This window comes from Ammospiza caudacuta, chromosome 25, assembly GCF_027887145.1.
Source record: "Ammospiza caudacuta isolate bAmmCau1 chromosome 25, bAmmCau1.pri, whole genome shotgun sequence".
Classification (NCBI taxonomy): domain Eukaryota; kingdom Metazoa; phylum Chordata; class Aves; order Passeriformes; family Passerellidae; genus Ammospiza; species Ammospiza caudacuta.
In genome coordinates, this window is record NC_080617.1 from 7,739,387 (window position 1) to 7,754,068 (window position 14,682).

The 14,682-nt window shown below is 67.1% G+C and overlaps 1 protein-coding gene across 1 annotated transcript in view; it reads right to left on the reverse strand.

Moving 5' to 3' along the window:
* Positions 1–438: 438 nt before the first annotated feature.
* AHDC1 (AT-hook DNA binding motif containing 1) overlaps positions 439–14,682 on the reverse strand; it is a 49,399-nt gene continuing 35,155 nt past the window's right edge. The window contains exons 2-6 of the mRNA XM_058819903.1: positions 8,463–8,625; positions 7,723–7,763; positions 2,289–7,349; positions 1,583–2,179; positions 439–799 (exon numbers count right to left, since the gene is read on the reverse strand). Of these exons, the coding sequence (XP_058675886.1) occupies positions 2,332–7,349; positions 7,723–7,763; positions 8,463–8,625 (5,222 nt within the window). The 3' untranslated portion in view covers positions 439–799; positions 1,583–2,179; positions 2,289–2,331. The remainder of the gene's footprint in view (positions 800–1,582; positions 2,180–2,288; positions 7,350–7,722; positions 7,764–8,462; positions 8,626–14,682) is intronic.

Here is a 14,682-nt window from a genome sequence, read left to right on the forward strand (position 1 = left end):
TTTATACAAATTTGGATCTTTGGGTGTGTACTGCCAAAAAAAAAAAACCCAACCAAAAAAAAAAAAAAATCAAAAACCCGCCTTCGTTCTTCAGAATAATAATAAAAATAAAACTCAAATCATCATTGAATCATTAAAAAAAAGGCAACGGAAACCCAAGGAACCCATGCGGAAGTTGCACACCACAAAACCACAGCAGATGTACAGAATGCAATATACAAGACACGATTTATAATAAAACATTATATACAATAAATAGGTTATTGTCACTTTTTTCTTTTTTTTCTTTTTTTTTTGTTGCTCGATCTGTAAATAAATTTTTTCTCAGTGCATACTGGGGGGTTTTGCTCTTTTCTGCTGCATATTAACCTCTTGGATGCTTTAGACCAGTTCTCCATCATTTTTGGATTCTCCCTCCGGTGCATGATTCTCTCTCTCTTTTTTTTTTTTTTTTTTTGTGATTTTTCAGCTTTTTAATTTTTTTTTTTTTTTATCCTTAAACATTTTTTTTAACTTCTTTTCTTCAAAAGTATTTACAATTGCTGGTTTTGTGCAGAAAATGAAAATTAATCAAATAAAAAATAAAACTTAAAGAGTCCCTCTGCTGCTTCTGGCTGGGAGGAGAGAGAGAACGCGGCGCCGGCGCCACGGCCGAGGCGGGGCCGGGGGCGAAGCGGGGGCGGCGGGCGGGGTCCCCTCCGGAGGCGCCCCCTCCTCTCCATCTCCTCTCCATCTCCTCTGCTCTGCTCCGCTCCGGCGGCCGCGACGGGCGGGGGGCGCAGCGCCGGGGGTGCCGGGGCTGGGGGCAGAGGGAGAGAGGGGTGAGGGTCCCACCCTGGGCTGCCTGCCCGCCCCCGGCCCCCCAGCACCCGCGGAGCGGGGGTCTGGCACCCCCATACCCAGGGGCTAGGGTCCTGCCCACGTCCTTCATCTGGCACCCCCAAACCCGGGGGACGGGGTGCTGTACCCCAAATCTGGCACCCACACACCCGGGGACTGGGGACATGCCTACCTCCTTCATCTGGCACCCCAACACTCAGGGATCTGGGGGTCCCATTCACCCCAACCTGGCACCTCAACACCCAGGGGATCTGGGGTCCTGCTGATCCCAACCTGGCACCCCAACACTCAGGTATCGGGGGTCCCGTTCACCCCAGTGTGGCACCCATGTCCCAGGGGATCTGGGGGTCCCATTCACCCCAATGGGGCACCCATATCTCAGGAGATCTGCGTCCTTCCCATCCAGCCCTGCACTCCGGATTCCTGCTCATTCTTGTCTGGCACGCACGTACCCAGGGTTCTCGGGTCCTGCTGGCCCCATCTGGCACCCGAACAGGGGTCTGGGGCACCCACACCCCCTCGCCTGGCACACCCTGCACCCCGCAGCCCGGGCCCCAGCCAGCCCCAGGCTCTGCAGCCCACAGGGTCCCCGGTTTGGTGCTCGGTGGGACAACACCCAAGGGCTCACAGCCCAGCAGGGCCAGGGGCACCCTGAGGCTGGGTGCAGGTGGGTCAGGGAGCCCACCACGGAGCACCCAGCACAGCCTGGCTGGGGGGCAGAGTTGGCACAGGTGGCACTCACCTGGTGACGGTGGCGTCTCCGAGCCCCGCTGGCGACGCTGCCAAGCTGGAGGGGTCAGCGCTTCAGCAGCACCCATCGCTGTCCGTCCGGCGGGAGCAGCCCCAGGCGACAGCGGGCGGGGAGGGACCAGAACAGAAAAGAATCCCCAAACAGCCTCCCCGGGGCGGCCGAGGGGCCCCGGCCGGGCTGCGGGCAGGGGGCACCCAGCGCTGACCCCCAGAGCCCCCCTGCCCTCCCTGCCCGCGCCCCCTGCGCTCTGTCCGTCCGTCCGTCCGTCCGATTGTCCTGCTGCGGGGCGGGGGGGGCGGCAGTCCGGGAAGCAGAGCCGGAGCTTGGCAGGCGGAGCGGGTTTGAGTGCGGAGGGGGAAAAACGGGGGGTTTCTCTCTTCATCCATTATTATTAATTTTTTCCTTTTGTTTCACTTATTTTTTATCTTTTTTATCTTTTTTTTCTCCTTTTTTTCCTTTTTTTTCTCCTTTTTTCTTTCTTTTTTTTCCTTTTTTCTTTTTTTTTAAGAAAACAAACAAACGGTTCCAATCCCAGTTAAATACAGAACTTGAAAAGTGTTCCAGAAAAAAGTGCTGGCTAAATTACCTCTGAAAGAGAAACACAACATGGAGAGAGAGGGGGACACGATGAGAAGGGCCCTGAGGGTCCCCTGTGTCCCCTCCTGCCACCCTCGCTCCCAGGTTCTCCCCCACCTACCCTGTAACAAAACCTCGTTGTCCCGTTGGCACGTCAGCAGACACTACAATGAGGTGACCGTAAAAGTGTCCTCAGGGTGCTGTTGCTCTACCATGGGTCCCAAAAACCCGCTCTTCTGGCTGGGGGCCATGACGGGGTGCCCTTGGGGTGCAAAACTGGGGTACCTGTAGTTGTCCTGCAGCTGCAACATTGAGTCTCTCGGTACGGGGGAGATGTTCAAGTCATTGATCAAGGGACAAGCGTAGGGTCCCCGGTGGTGGGCCCGGGACATCTCCAAGGGCTCCTTCTCGCCCTTGGAGGGGTGGGTGCTGCTCGGGCTGCCCAAGTGGGGGTTCAGACACGGGGGGTCCGTCCTGCCCATGAAGTCCACCAGCATGCCAGCCCCCGCCTTGCCGTCGTAGGAAGGGCTGCGGGTGCTGGCGTTGGGGGAATACCAGTACGGGGGGTTTTTGCAGCTGGGGGAGTCATAGTGCGCTTGAGGCATGGGGAGGTCGCGGCAGGCCAGGTGCGGGGCGTGGGGCAGGGCCCCCCCCTGCATGCTGTGTTTGAGCGAGTCGCAGGCGGGCAGCTTCCGCATGCTGCCTGCCCGCAGGTCCTCCTTGAAGGCCAGGGTCGGGGAGCAGTTGGGCGAGAAGGCTTTCTGCAAACCGGCCTCGAACACAGTCTGCTGGCCGGGGGCCGCCAGCTGGTGCGGGAGGGCAGGGAAGTGCTTGCTCTCCAAATCCGGCTGCCCCAACCCGGGGGAGTCGCTCTGGAACCCCTGCACAAAGGTCCCATCCGAGGGGGTGGAGGGGTTCATGGAGTAGGGGCCGCTGTAGTCACAGGGGTCCCGCTCCCCCACCCCGAAGCCCCGGGACTGCGAGGGCAGGGGGGACATGCTGCTGTCCCCGCTGTAGTAGTCCAAGCCCAGGTCCGTGCTGTCCTGGAACAGGGGGTTCACCGCCTGCGACTTGGTAGGGAACTTGGCTTTGCCCGTCCCCCTCTCCTTCTTGGAGGCACAAGCCCCTCGGGAGCCCCGGGGCTGCCGGGGTCCCGTGTTCCTCTTGGAGGGGTACACAGAGGAAGAAGAGGAAGAGGAGGAGAAACTCAGGTGGGAGGTGTCGAACATGTCCACCTTCTTCCGTCGGCCTCGACCGGGCTTGGAGTTGCTCTGGAAGAGGACGCTCTGGTTCCAGTTGTAGCCAGGGGCGGACGATGCCTCATTCCAGTCCATCATCAGCTTCTCCAGGCTGGAGAGGCTGGACTGGCCCTCGCTGGAGGACGCCTCGCTGTTGGCGCGCCGGTAACCAGCCGGCTGGTTGAACTGGGTGCTGTCAGAGGAGGACTCTGAGAAGGTCTCGGAGACCGTCTGCTGCTTGGCTTTCTGCGGGGTGTAGTTGGAGATGTCCAGGATGACGTTGGGTTCATTGAGGTGACACTCGAAGCCCGGGTTGTAGAGCTGGCTGAAGGCTTCTGAGCTCCAGTCCAACCCTCCGTAGCCCTGCCGGAAGGCCCACGGCGCGGAGCTGGGGAACTGCCGGCAGTTTTCAGGGGAGGCCTGGAAGGACGCTGACCCCTTGGGCACCATGTAGCCGCCGGGCGAGACGGTGCTGGCGCGGCTGTCGCAGCGCAGGGGCGTGTGCGCGGCGCTGGAGAACTGCCCCCCCTGCTCGGCACTGTTGAAGAAGGCGGCTTTTCCCAGCGGCAAACTGGGACCAGCTGTCGGTGGCGCGTAGCCGGCACTGTGGGCACTGCTGGGCGAGGACGGGAGGCTGCTGCCGCTGCCGTAGGCGAAGCTGCAGTCCTTGCTGTTGGGGCAGTCCTGTGCTGATGGGTACTGCTTTCCTGGCGGGAACACGCTGGCGGGTGCCACGCTCTGCCCGGCGCTGCCGTAGCTGCCATACGGGGAGTAGCCGGGGGTGCCACTGGCTGCCGGGTGAGCCGTGGGCGACCGGGACACGGCCGATGGCGGAGCCAGTTTGGGGAAGGACTCGGTGCCCCGGCACTCGGAGGAGCCCTGGGTGACCCCGTAGGCGCTGGAGGCGCGGCCGGGCGGGAACGCTGGCCGGCCCTGCATGGCCGCGTGGAAGGCCTCGGCGCCGGGGCTGGCCGCCGGCACTTTGCCGCCGCGGGCAGCGTAGGCAGCCATGCCCCGCTGGCCGGGCAGCGCGGCCGGGGGCGCCGAGTAGGCGGCCGCCGATTTGCGGGACTCGGAGCGGGACGCGGAGAGGGCGAAGTCCAGCAGGTCGGAGGAGTCATCGGAGTCCAGCAAGGAGCGGAAGTAGCCGGTGAAGAGGCTGTGCCGCTCCGGGCCGGCCTCTGTCTGCGAGGACGGTGCGCTGCCAGCATAGAAACCAGCGCGGCCGGAGGAGCCCGACTCCAGCCCCGCAGCGTGGAAGGGCCTCGCCTCGGCCCCTTGGTAGCCACCGTTGCGCCCAGGCTGGCCGCCGGGGTGGCCGTGGTGGGGGGCCCAGGGGCTGCCCTTCTCGCCCCCACCCCACTCTGCGGCCGGGCCGTCCCCGAAGCTCTGCCCGGAGTTGGGCTCGGGGAACAGGGCCCCGTTCTTGCGCGCCCGTCGCTTCCGCTTGGGCTTGCCCACAGGGTCGGGCTCCAGCCGGCCGCGCTTGCGGGGGTGCACGGGGTCAGCGTGGAGGGCCGTGGGCGCTTTCTTCTTCTTCCCGATGCCCTCAAAGAAGTCGCTGAAGGAGCAGCGTGCGGCACGGGCGGCGTGGCCGCCCCCGCGCCCACCGAAGCCCCCGGCCTTGCCGCCGCGCCGGCGGAAGCCCTGGACACGGTGCAGGAAGTGGGAGATGCTCTGGGTGTCGGGAGCCTGGTGGATGGACTCGGGCTCGCTGGGGGTCCAGCAGCGGGGCGGCGAGCAGCGCCCCGAGCACTGGCTCTGTCGGTTCAGGAAGGCCAGCTTGGCCAACACATCCGAGTAGTCGGCCTTGCTGTCATTGGTGTCCGCGATGTAGGAGGGCTGGGGTGAGGCCAGCTTCTGCTTCCTCCTCCTCCTCTTCTTCACTTCTGGGGTGGGCTCCTTGGGCTTGGCTTGGCCCAGCAGCAGGTTTTTGGGAGGCCGGCCCCGCTTGCGCTTCAGGATAATGGGCATCTCACCAGGGGGGAACACCACGACCACGTTGCGCCCATTGTTCTTCATCTTGAGCAGTGGCGTGGGCTCCATGGAGCTGCTGGCTGCCAGCTCCTTCCCCTCCAGGTTCAGGTTGCTGCTGAGCGATGACACCTTGTAGGTGGTCTTGTTCCTCCTCCCCAGGGACACGGGGATCTTGGCCATCTTCACCACCATCTTCCTCACGCCCCGGCACTTGCTCTTCTTCCCTGCTGCGGGGGCTTTGGGCATCTCGTTGGGGTCCAGCGTGGTGGGAGGCGGTGGCAGCGGGGGGCTCAGCACCGGCGTGTCAGGCTCAGGCTCCTCGGGCCCGGGGGGCAGCTCGGCGGGCAGGGTGAGGGGGGACAGCACGTGGCTCTCGGGGGTGATGTCCACCCGGCGCCCTCGGCCCGCCCTCCTCCGGCGGCACAGCATCTTTGGCTTATCAGTCCGGCGCAGGGCGTACTTGCGGTGGTCCTCGCCGCACCGCCCGGCCCCCCGGCCCCCGCAGGGACCCCGCTTCACCATGGTGCTCAGGGGACACCCCCCGAGCCGGGGCTGCAGCCCGTGGGGCCGCAGAGGGTCCCCGGCGCCCGGCTGTGCCTCCAGCAGCTCCGAGACGGTGCCCAGTGGCTGCGGCTCCAGCAGCGAGGGCTCAGTGGGCAGCAGCGGGGGCTCCAGCGCTCCGGGCAGCGGCTCCAGGGTCTGCAGCCCCAGAGGCTCCGCCAGTGGCTCCAGTGACTGCAGCTCCAGCGACTCGGACAGAGGCTCCAGCGACTGCAGCTCCAGAGACTCGGACAGCGGCTCCAGCGACTGCAGCCCCAACGGCTCCAGGTTTTGCAGCTCTAGCGACTCTGGCAGCGGCTCCAGGCTCTGTGAATCAAGCAGCTGGGGCTGCGACTCCAGGGACTGGGAATCCAACAGCCGGGATTGGGAGTCCAGCTCTTGGGCTGGCAGCAACTGGGGCTGCGGCTCCATCGCCTGCGACTCCAGCAGCTGTGTCCCCGGGCAAGCCAGGGAGGCCAGCTCGTTCAGGATGTCAGCCTCGGCCAGTTCCGAGTAATCGCTGGCATCGGGCTGGGAGCAGCCAGCTTCGTCCGCCGGGGCTTTGGAGACGTCCCCCACACCCACAGCGTGTCCTGGGGGCTGCGGGGTGCTCCCCCCGCCTCCCTCGGGCTCTCCGTCACGGGCCGGGGGCCGGGGGTGCCGGGACGGGTCGGATTTGAGGAGCACCCCCCGCTCCTCGGGGCTGCGGATGCTGTTGGCCAGGGAGGGCGAGGAGAAGAAGCTGTACTGCAGGTCCCGGTCAGCGGGCAGGAGGCGGCTGTCCTCGTGGGCCCCGCCGCCGCCACGGAGGCTGCCACAGTCCAGGTGCACCCCGCTGTTCTTGAGGTCCTCGGAGAGGCGGTTGAGGTCCTTCATGATGTCGATGAGCTGCACCACAGGGTGGAGGTTGATGTGCCCGTTGCCGCACTTGCTGCGGAGCAAGGCGAGGATGCCGTCTACGTTGCAGCGGCCCGAGGCCAGCGTCGCGTTGGGGAAGGTTTTGGGCGCCCGGTCGCGGGCAGAGGCCTCCTCTGTGCTGCCCCCCAGGATCCGGGGCTCCCCGGCGCAGCCCAGCAGCTCCTCGGCCGCCTTGGTGCCCCCGTGGACGCTGTGGCAGCGGTCGGCCGGGTCCCCGTGCAGCAGCGAGCCTGGCTGGTGCTCCCGGCCGAGCGCGGGGCACGAGCCCTCAGGGAAGCTGAGCACGCTGCAGGACAGCGCCTTCTCGGCCGGGCAGGCGGGCGGCCGCTGCACCGGGTGTCCCGGCGGGTAGAACTTGGGCTCTCGGACGTAGTCGGGCGAGCCACGCACAACGCTGGTCGTTACCACTGGGCCCGGGGGCTTCACGCGCATCCTGACCTCCTCCTCCCCCGCGTGCCGCTTGGCCGAGCAGTTGCTGACATGGGGGTCAGGGAAGGTGACACCAGGACCTACGGCGGCAGAGAGGGGCACAGTGAGGCTCCGCAGGCACTGCCGGCCAAGCACAGCCAGCAGAGCCTCACCCCAACCCCCTGTTCCCAGGGATGAGGTGCCCACAGCCATCCCCCAGCTCCCTCCGCCCTGCCAGCAGCCATGACCCGACTGGCACCGCGGGAATGTGACAGCCCTGCTCATAGCTGGGAAAACGAGGCCCTGGGGGACCTGGTGCCTTCCCCAGCTCAGGAGCAGGGGGCTGGATGTCCTCCCCACAGCAGGAACTCCGGCACACTCCCGCTCCCACGTGAAGAGGGGTGAGGGTCTGGGATTTCCCACCCCAGGGGCAGAGTTTGGGTGGCTGAGGGGAGGGCTGGGGCTGGAACTTACCCTCGGCTTTGCTGCTGCTCCTGCTATTGCACTTGAGCTCTCTGCAAAGGAAGGGGTGTGCAGGGTCAGCCCCACACAAGGGGGGCTCACTTAAGTGCCCCCCGCCCCTGTGCCAGTCCCTGCACGGGCCGAACCAGGGGCTGATCCCCCCGAGCTGCCGCGGCCCATCATCGGGGCACGGGCAAACAGGGGAGGCTGCCTCTCCTCTGGGGGACAGGGGGGCCGGGTTTGCGCCCCCCTCCCGTGCCCAGCAGCCCCTCTGTGGGGCGGGGGTCCTTCGGTGGCGCTGCCACTAGGTGTCCCCGGCGAGCCGCGCTCCCGACACGCGGGGGGGCTTCGCCCGAGGTTCCCGCAGCACCTCCCACCCCGCATCCCCCCGGCTCCCGCCCGCCCCGAGCGCAGCTGCAGCCCCCGCCCGCGGGGACACTGCCCGGGGCCGCCCTCCCCTCGCCGGGACGCCCCTCGGTGGCGCCTGCCTCAGTTTCCCCTCTTGGGAAGGGGGTACAGCGAGGGCTGTGCTGGGGTGGCTCGGGCACTCACGGGTGGGTGCCGGGCACCACCACGTGCTCACTGCACAGGGCCTGCAGCCCCTCTGTTCACCCAAAAATCCCAAGCCGGGAGGCTGTGCAGAGCCGGGGATCCTCCCTCACCCAGGTAGGGATGGACAGAACATGGGCAGCAAGATGTGCCACCAACCCCCCTGGTGCCGCACCCCATGTTTGGGGTGCGCCCCCAGGTACCTGTTCCGGGGGTGTTTGCAGTGCAGGTTCACTCGGAAGCTCCTGCTGTCGCCGTCGCTGCCGGGCTGGCGGGGGCCGGAGCCCTGGGCACACGGGAACCACTCGGCTGGCGGGCTGGCACCGTTCTCCAGTGCGAGGGGCTGGCAGGCGACCGAGCTCCCATCTGCGCGAGAGAGACCCCGCACATCAGCCCAGCCGCCCCCTCCCCCGGGAGCGCCCCTCGCCCCGGCTGCCCTGGGTGGTGCCCAGGGGCTGGGCACACCGTGCGCCGCCCGTTGACGCCTCCCCTCGAGGCCACGGCCCACGGGGACACCCACGGGATTGTGCCCTTGGCCCCGTCACGGGATGCCCAGGGTGGCGTTTTGGGGCAGGACAACCCTTTCCTCCCAACCGTGTCCCTGCCTCGAACAGGGGGCTGCCCCTATGAGATACCCACAGCATCTCCCACCAGGCTGTGGGCACACGTGTGCTCATCGCCACGGATGTGCACATTGCACAGGCGTGTGCAGAACGCTCTGGCCCCCCGCTCTCCTGCAGAGGCACCTCCAGCCGCTGCCCGTGCGGCACAGGGGGGCACGGTGGAGCCCCCGAGCCCCTCGCAAGCCCCCCGTGGCAGCACGTCCGCCTGTTCTCCCTCCCCAGCGCCGCGTGTGAATCCCTGCCGGTTGGCTCCCTCCCCCAGCACACACCCGCAGACACACACACGCAGCCGCTCGGCGTGATCCAGGCTCTTCCCGGTGTCTGGATTAGCGTGACAACTTATCAACAAGGCAGGGAAAGAGAATTCAAACCTGTCAGTCCATCCGCATCCCCCCCTTTCCCCGTCTCCCCGCCAGCCTTTGGGCGCAGCGCTGGCACCGCGGAGCTGCGGGCACCTCGGTGTAAAGTTACACCAAGGGCTATGTGGAGCAGGAAAATATGTGCTAGAAAGACCGGTCTCGTCTCTGCTGAGGCTGCTGGTGTGCCCAGGGAGCTGTCGGAGGGGAGGCAGCAGGAAGGAAACAAACGGGAGGTTTTCCAAAGCAGCCGCCGGGAGCTGGTCCCCGCTGCACAGGCAGCGCGGCTCCAGGGGAGGTTGGGGTGTCCGGCTGTGTCGGGGGTGTCGGGGGTGTCCGGGGTGTCGCGATGCCCCCCCCGGCTCTTCGCCGCCGTCCCCCGCTGTGTCCGCACGGAGCTGCGGCTGCTTGGGCAAACGCTGCGGGACGCCCGAGGGTCCCCCCCGGGTGTGGGGGTCTCTGGACACGTCATCGCCCGCGCTCGGCACGGTCCCCGCTGCCCGCGTTCATCCCCGGTGTCAGGGGATGCCGCAGGCTCAGGTCGCGGCCCTGACCCCACAGCCCCGGTGTCCGGTCCGGCTCCGGTCCCACCGGGGCCACACGTGTCCCGTGACACGCGGGGGTCACTCCGTGCGCCGGGACCCCGCCCTCGCCCCGTGCAAAGCGCCCCCATCGCGGGGACCACCTGCACCCCCCGAGCCCCCACCCACCCTTCCAGCGCGGGGCGCGGCGCAGGTGGGAGCGGCGTGGCGAGGGGGCTCCGCGGCGTTCGAGGGGGCGCACCGGGATGCTCGCTGCGCCGCCGCGCTCACTTTCACCTCCCCGCTCAGCCCCAGGCAGCCGCCACATGTTTCCCATTAGGCTCTCCGGACCTCGCCATTCCTGGCTTCCTCGCCAGGGGTAGGGCCTTTTTCCTTATTTTTTTATTTCCCCCTTTTTTTTTTTAATTTCTTTTAATTTTTTTTTTCTCCTCCCTGGTTACAAAACACCAGCCGAGACCACACAAGCGAGGAGGGACGGAGGGAGAAGGGGAGATAGAGATGGGCGCCGCGGGCGGGGGGAGCCGGCCAGACCGGGCGCTGCGGCGGGGCCGGGGGGGTGAGGATGAAGAGCGGGGGGATGAAGCGGGCGAGATTGCAGTCACCTCCGCTTCCCACCTCCTGACCCCGCAGCCCTGCAAAGATAACAGCCCCCGAAGACTGCTGACTCGCCTCGCAGAAATCCAATATCCTCGCCTGGTGAACTAATCGACTACCTGGGCTCCCACCTCCCCTGCCCGGGCTTAATCCTGCTGCTGCAAAGCTTTAATTAGTTTAACGGTTTCAGGCTTGACGGAGGTTGGCGGCGAGAGGAATCAGAATCATGGAATGGTTTGGGTTGGAAGGGACCTTAAAGCTCATCTCCTTCCAGCCGCCTGCCAGGGCAGGGACACCTTCCACCAGAGCAGGCTGCTCCGAGCCGGCAGGATGTCCTCCCACCGCCCCCGCCCCACCCAGACCGGGCTCCCCTTTGCTGGGAAGGTGCCGTGGGGTGGCAGCAGAGCGTGCAGGGGGCTGCGGGCGCCCCGAGCCCCCCTGAGCTCCCCGAGGCCGCTGGCACCCAGCCCCGGCCCGCAGCGCTGGCACAGGGCGGGCGCGGAGGGGCCGCCTTGGCACCGGCGCGGCGGCGGGGGGATGGAGGGACGGCCCCGCAGGACACGGACGTGGTTTGGTGCCCGGTTCCGAGGCCACCCAGACGTCAGGGTGGGGCCGGAGATGCCACCGGGAGCCAGGCAGGCGGCAGGGACACAGCCGCCACACAGATGGGGACACGCTGGCCCGCCGCCTCCCGCGCCCCGGGCGCCGTGCCCGCGGCCGCAGCGCTGGGGACGGGGCGTCCTCCCCGCCGCCCCCGAGCCTCGGGGCTCCCCGGGCGCCGCCACGCTTTGGGGGGGCCCCAAGTGCCCCTACACGGGCGTGGGGCCGTGTCCGGTCCCGCTGTCACCCGCGTCCGTGGGCACAGCTGGCATTCCCGGCAGGGGTACCCTGCCTGCCCCCAGAGCGGCGCGGGGGTGTCCCACTCGTGTGAACGCGGGGACGCCGTGGCGGTGCCCGTCCCTTGCACTCTCACACACCATGGTCACACTCACACACCAGGGTGGCTTTCCTCCCCATCTGGGGGCACCACGGGGGTGCGGCTCCCCCGCACACCACCTCCCCCACCCCGGGGCATTGGGGAGCCTGTCCCACCCGCACCCCGTCCCTCGCATCCCCTGGGCCCCTCCCCGGCCCCCCAGCCCCCGCCCCAGCAGCTCCCCGGGCCCGTCCTGCGCTGCTGACACCAATGGAAAATCCCCTCCAGTGACAGCTTCCTGGCAGGGCTCGCCGAGGGTTTCCGTGTTCCCCGCCAGCCCCACGGCCACCTCCTCCCCGCGCCACGCGGGGGGTCCCTCGGCTTCCCCCCCTGCACGCCGAGCTCCGCATCCCCCCTAATTCAGCATCACGGAGCCCAGAGCACGCGGGCCCTGCTCCCTCCTCCTCCTCCCCTCCCTCGTCCCTGCCCTCCTCTCAAGTGGGGCACCCATCGGTGCCAGGGGTGCTTGGGGTCCTCTCCGGTACCTCTGGCAGCTCCCAGAGCCCCCACCCACCCTGGGGACCCGCCACCCACCCTGGGCTGGGAGCAGGGCAGGACTGGGGGTTCGGGAGGGTGGGCACAGATGGGTGCTGGGGCACACGGCGCCTGCAGGCAGCCCTGACCCTCCCTTCAGCTGTCACCCCACGGCTGGAGCCCCGCTGTCACATCCCCCCTGCCATCACCACGTCCTCCCGCTGCCCTGACTCCTCTGCCATGCTCTTAATTAGGAGATGGAGCAGATGGCGCCTGGGTTTCATCTTAGGTAACGGGTCCAGACGAGCTGCTTGGCCGCCAGTTCCCTTTGTGGGGCTGGAGAGGCTTTTCTGGGGTGCCCCCCAAGCAGGGAGCTGCTGAGGGGCCCTGTGCCTCCAACGCACCACGGGGATGCTGCAGGGACCCCAGTGCCCGAGGGAATTGGCTGGCATGGGGGGCAAACATCCCTGGGTTCTGCCCTCTCACATCATCCCAGGGTGTGACACCCCCAGGGCAGGCTCAGACACCCGCCCTGGGCCTGGGAGGAGGGTCTGGGACCACTGGGCTATGAACAACGGGTGCCAAAGGTCTTGACACCTCCTCATAACCCAGAGCTGCAGGAAGGTGGCTGGGGGGTTCATTTCCCTGCAATCCCCGTGGTCCTGGCTACAGGGACCCCAGGGATACCCCCATGCTGCTGGGGACGGTGCTGAGTCAGGGACACGGCCCTGAGCCTGGCTCTGGATGTGCCACTGGGGTCTCCTGGAGCAGGGGAGATGCTGGTGGCATCCCCAGGCCTGGGGCTCCTGGGGCTGTGGCACCCTGGATGGGCTCCACCCTCAGAATGTGGCACGGTGCCCTGGAGGTGGGCAGGCCTGGCCAGGCTCCTGTTCCTGCTGCTGCAAGAAACCATCTCCCTGCAAGGACCTTCTCCCTCAGGAGAAACCATCTCCCTGCAAGGACCTTCATCCTCAGGAGAAACCATCTCCCCTGCAAGGGCCATTTCTCCTGCAAGGGCCGTTTCCCCATGAGCCATCTGCCCTGCAAGGACTCTCCCCTGCAGGAACCACGTGGCCTTCAAGCACCATCTTCCCCACAAGGACCGTCTCTCCCGCCATGACCACCTCCCCTGCAGCGATCATCTCCCCCACGAGAAACTGTGTCCCCTGCAAGGACCATCTCCCCCGAATGACCATTTCCCCTCCAATGACTGTAACCCCTCAAAGACCATGTCCCTGTAATGCCCATCTCCCCACAACAACCAACCCCCTCCAGGGACCATCTCTCCCAGCAATCATCCATCCCATCAGTCAGGAGCCCCTTCCCTGGTGCAAGGACCCCCGTACCACCCCCCAAAGGTGGGTGCCCGCTGTCCCCGGGTGCTGGGGGCGCTCCGGGGACCCCCGTGCCGCCGCCCAGCGTGGATGCAGCCCCAGCTCCCTTGGCGGCGGAGGGGTCTGAGCGCCCTGCCCGGCCGGGGGGGCTCGGGAGCGGCTGACAGATGGACGGCAGCGATGGTGGCACCTCGGCCGGCTGGAGCCCAGCGCCGCAGTTCAGAGCTAGCAGGGAGCGGGCTAAATTTAGCTCTTCCCTCGGTGCCAGCTTTGTTCCCCCGCCCCGTGGAGCCGGCGCGGGAGCCGAGCAGCCCCGGGCCCCCGCTCTGCCCTCTCCGTGCCTGCGGGAGGGTTCGGGGCACACCGGCGCCGCTCCCTCGGGGTGCGGGCTCGGGCACCGGGCGCTCGGGCCGGGCCTGCCCGCGGTCCCGGTGCGCCCGCCGCGCCCCGGGGGCTGTGCCCGGGCGGGGAGCGCACCCCAGGGCCCCGCAGCGCGCTGGCAGCCCTGAGGCCGCGCAGATGGCCGCGGCCCCGTGCCCCGCTCCCTGTTATAGCCACGGCGTGAGTCACGGCCCCGCCGCGTCCCTGCCCAGCGCCGGGTCATGTAACACCCGGGCCGCGGAGGGGGCTCCGACGGCCGCCCCCGGCCCGGCCCCGGCCCCCGGCGGCTCAGAGCCCCCCACGCCCCGCTGCAGCCCCGGGGGCCCGCCGCGATGCCCCCCGCTCCCCGCTGCCCGCCGGGGCGCCGCGGGTTAACGCCGAGCGAGCCGGGATCCTGCGAGGCCAGTAACATTTGCAAGGCGCCAGATGGACGCGTGCCCGTGCCGAAAGCTCGCTCGGCACAGCCGTGCTCCCCCGGCTGGGGCTGGGGGCTGCCCGGGCAGCGCAGGGGCGCCCGCCGGGAGGGGAGGATGCTGACAGTGCCCACCGGGGCCCGCCGGTGCCCACGCACAGCCCACGGCGGGCACCGGAGCCGCCCGGCCCGGCCCCATCCCGCCGGCCATCCATGGGGTGACCGCTCCAGGTGCTGACACCGCGCCGGGGGGACCAGGTGGGGACCGAGGGGGGGTCTGGGTGGGGGGAGAGCAGCCAGTTGCCTCCCTGGGCCAATTTTAGAAACTGGCTAGACAAGAAAAGCAGAATGAGCCGGGCAGGATTAACGGCCGGGCTGGTGTCAGGGTGGGTTTTTTCTTTTTTTTTTTTTTTTTTTTTTTTTTTTGTGGGAGGCACACACGAGTTGAGCGGAAACTCCTGGCTGTGGATCCTGTTTCCTGGGAGATGCGGCCGGCTGGGGCCGAGCCGGGGTGTGGGAGCCGCTGGGGACGATGCCAGCCCCGGCGGGATGGGGCAGGGCTGTGGGGAGGCGGGGGCAGCCCCTGCCCCATCACACCGGCGGCCTGGCACCCCACAATATGCGGGCATGGAGGGGGTGGCACCCACTAACAGGCCTGAATGCACACAAGATGGTTGAGCACATGCAGGTGTGTGCACAGGTACACACACAGGGGAGGATTTGCACACGCG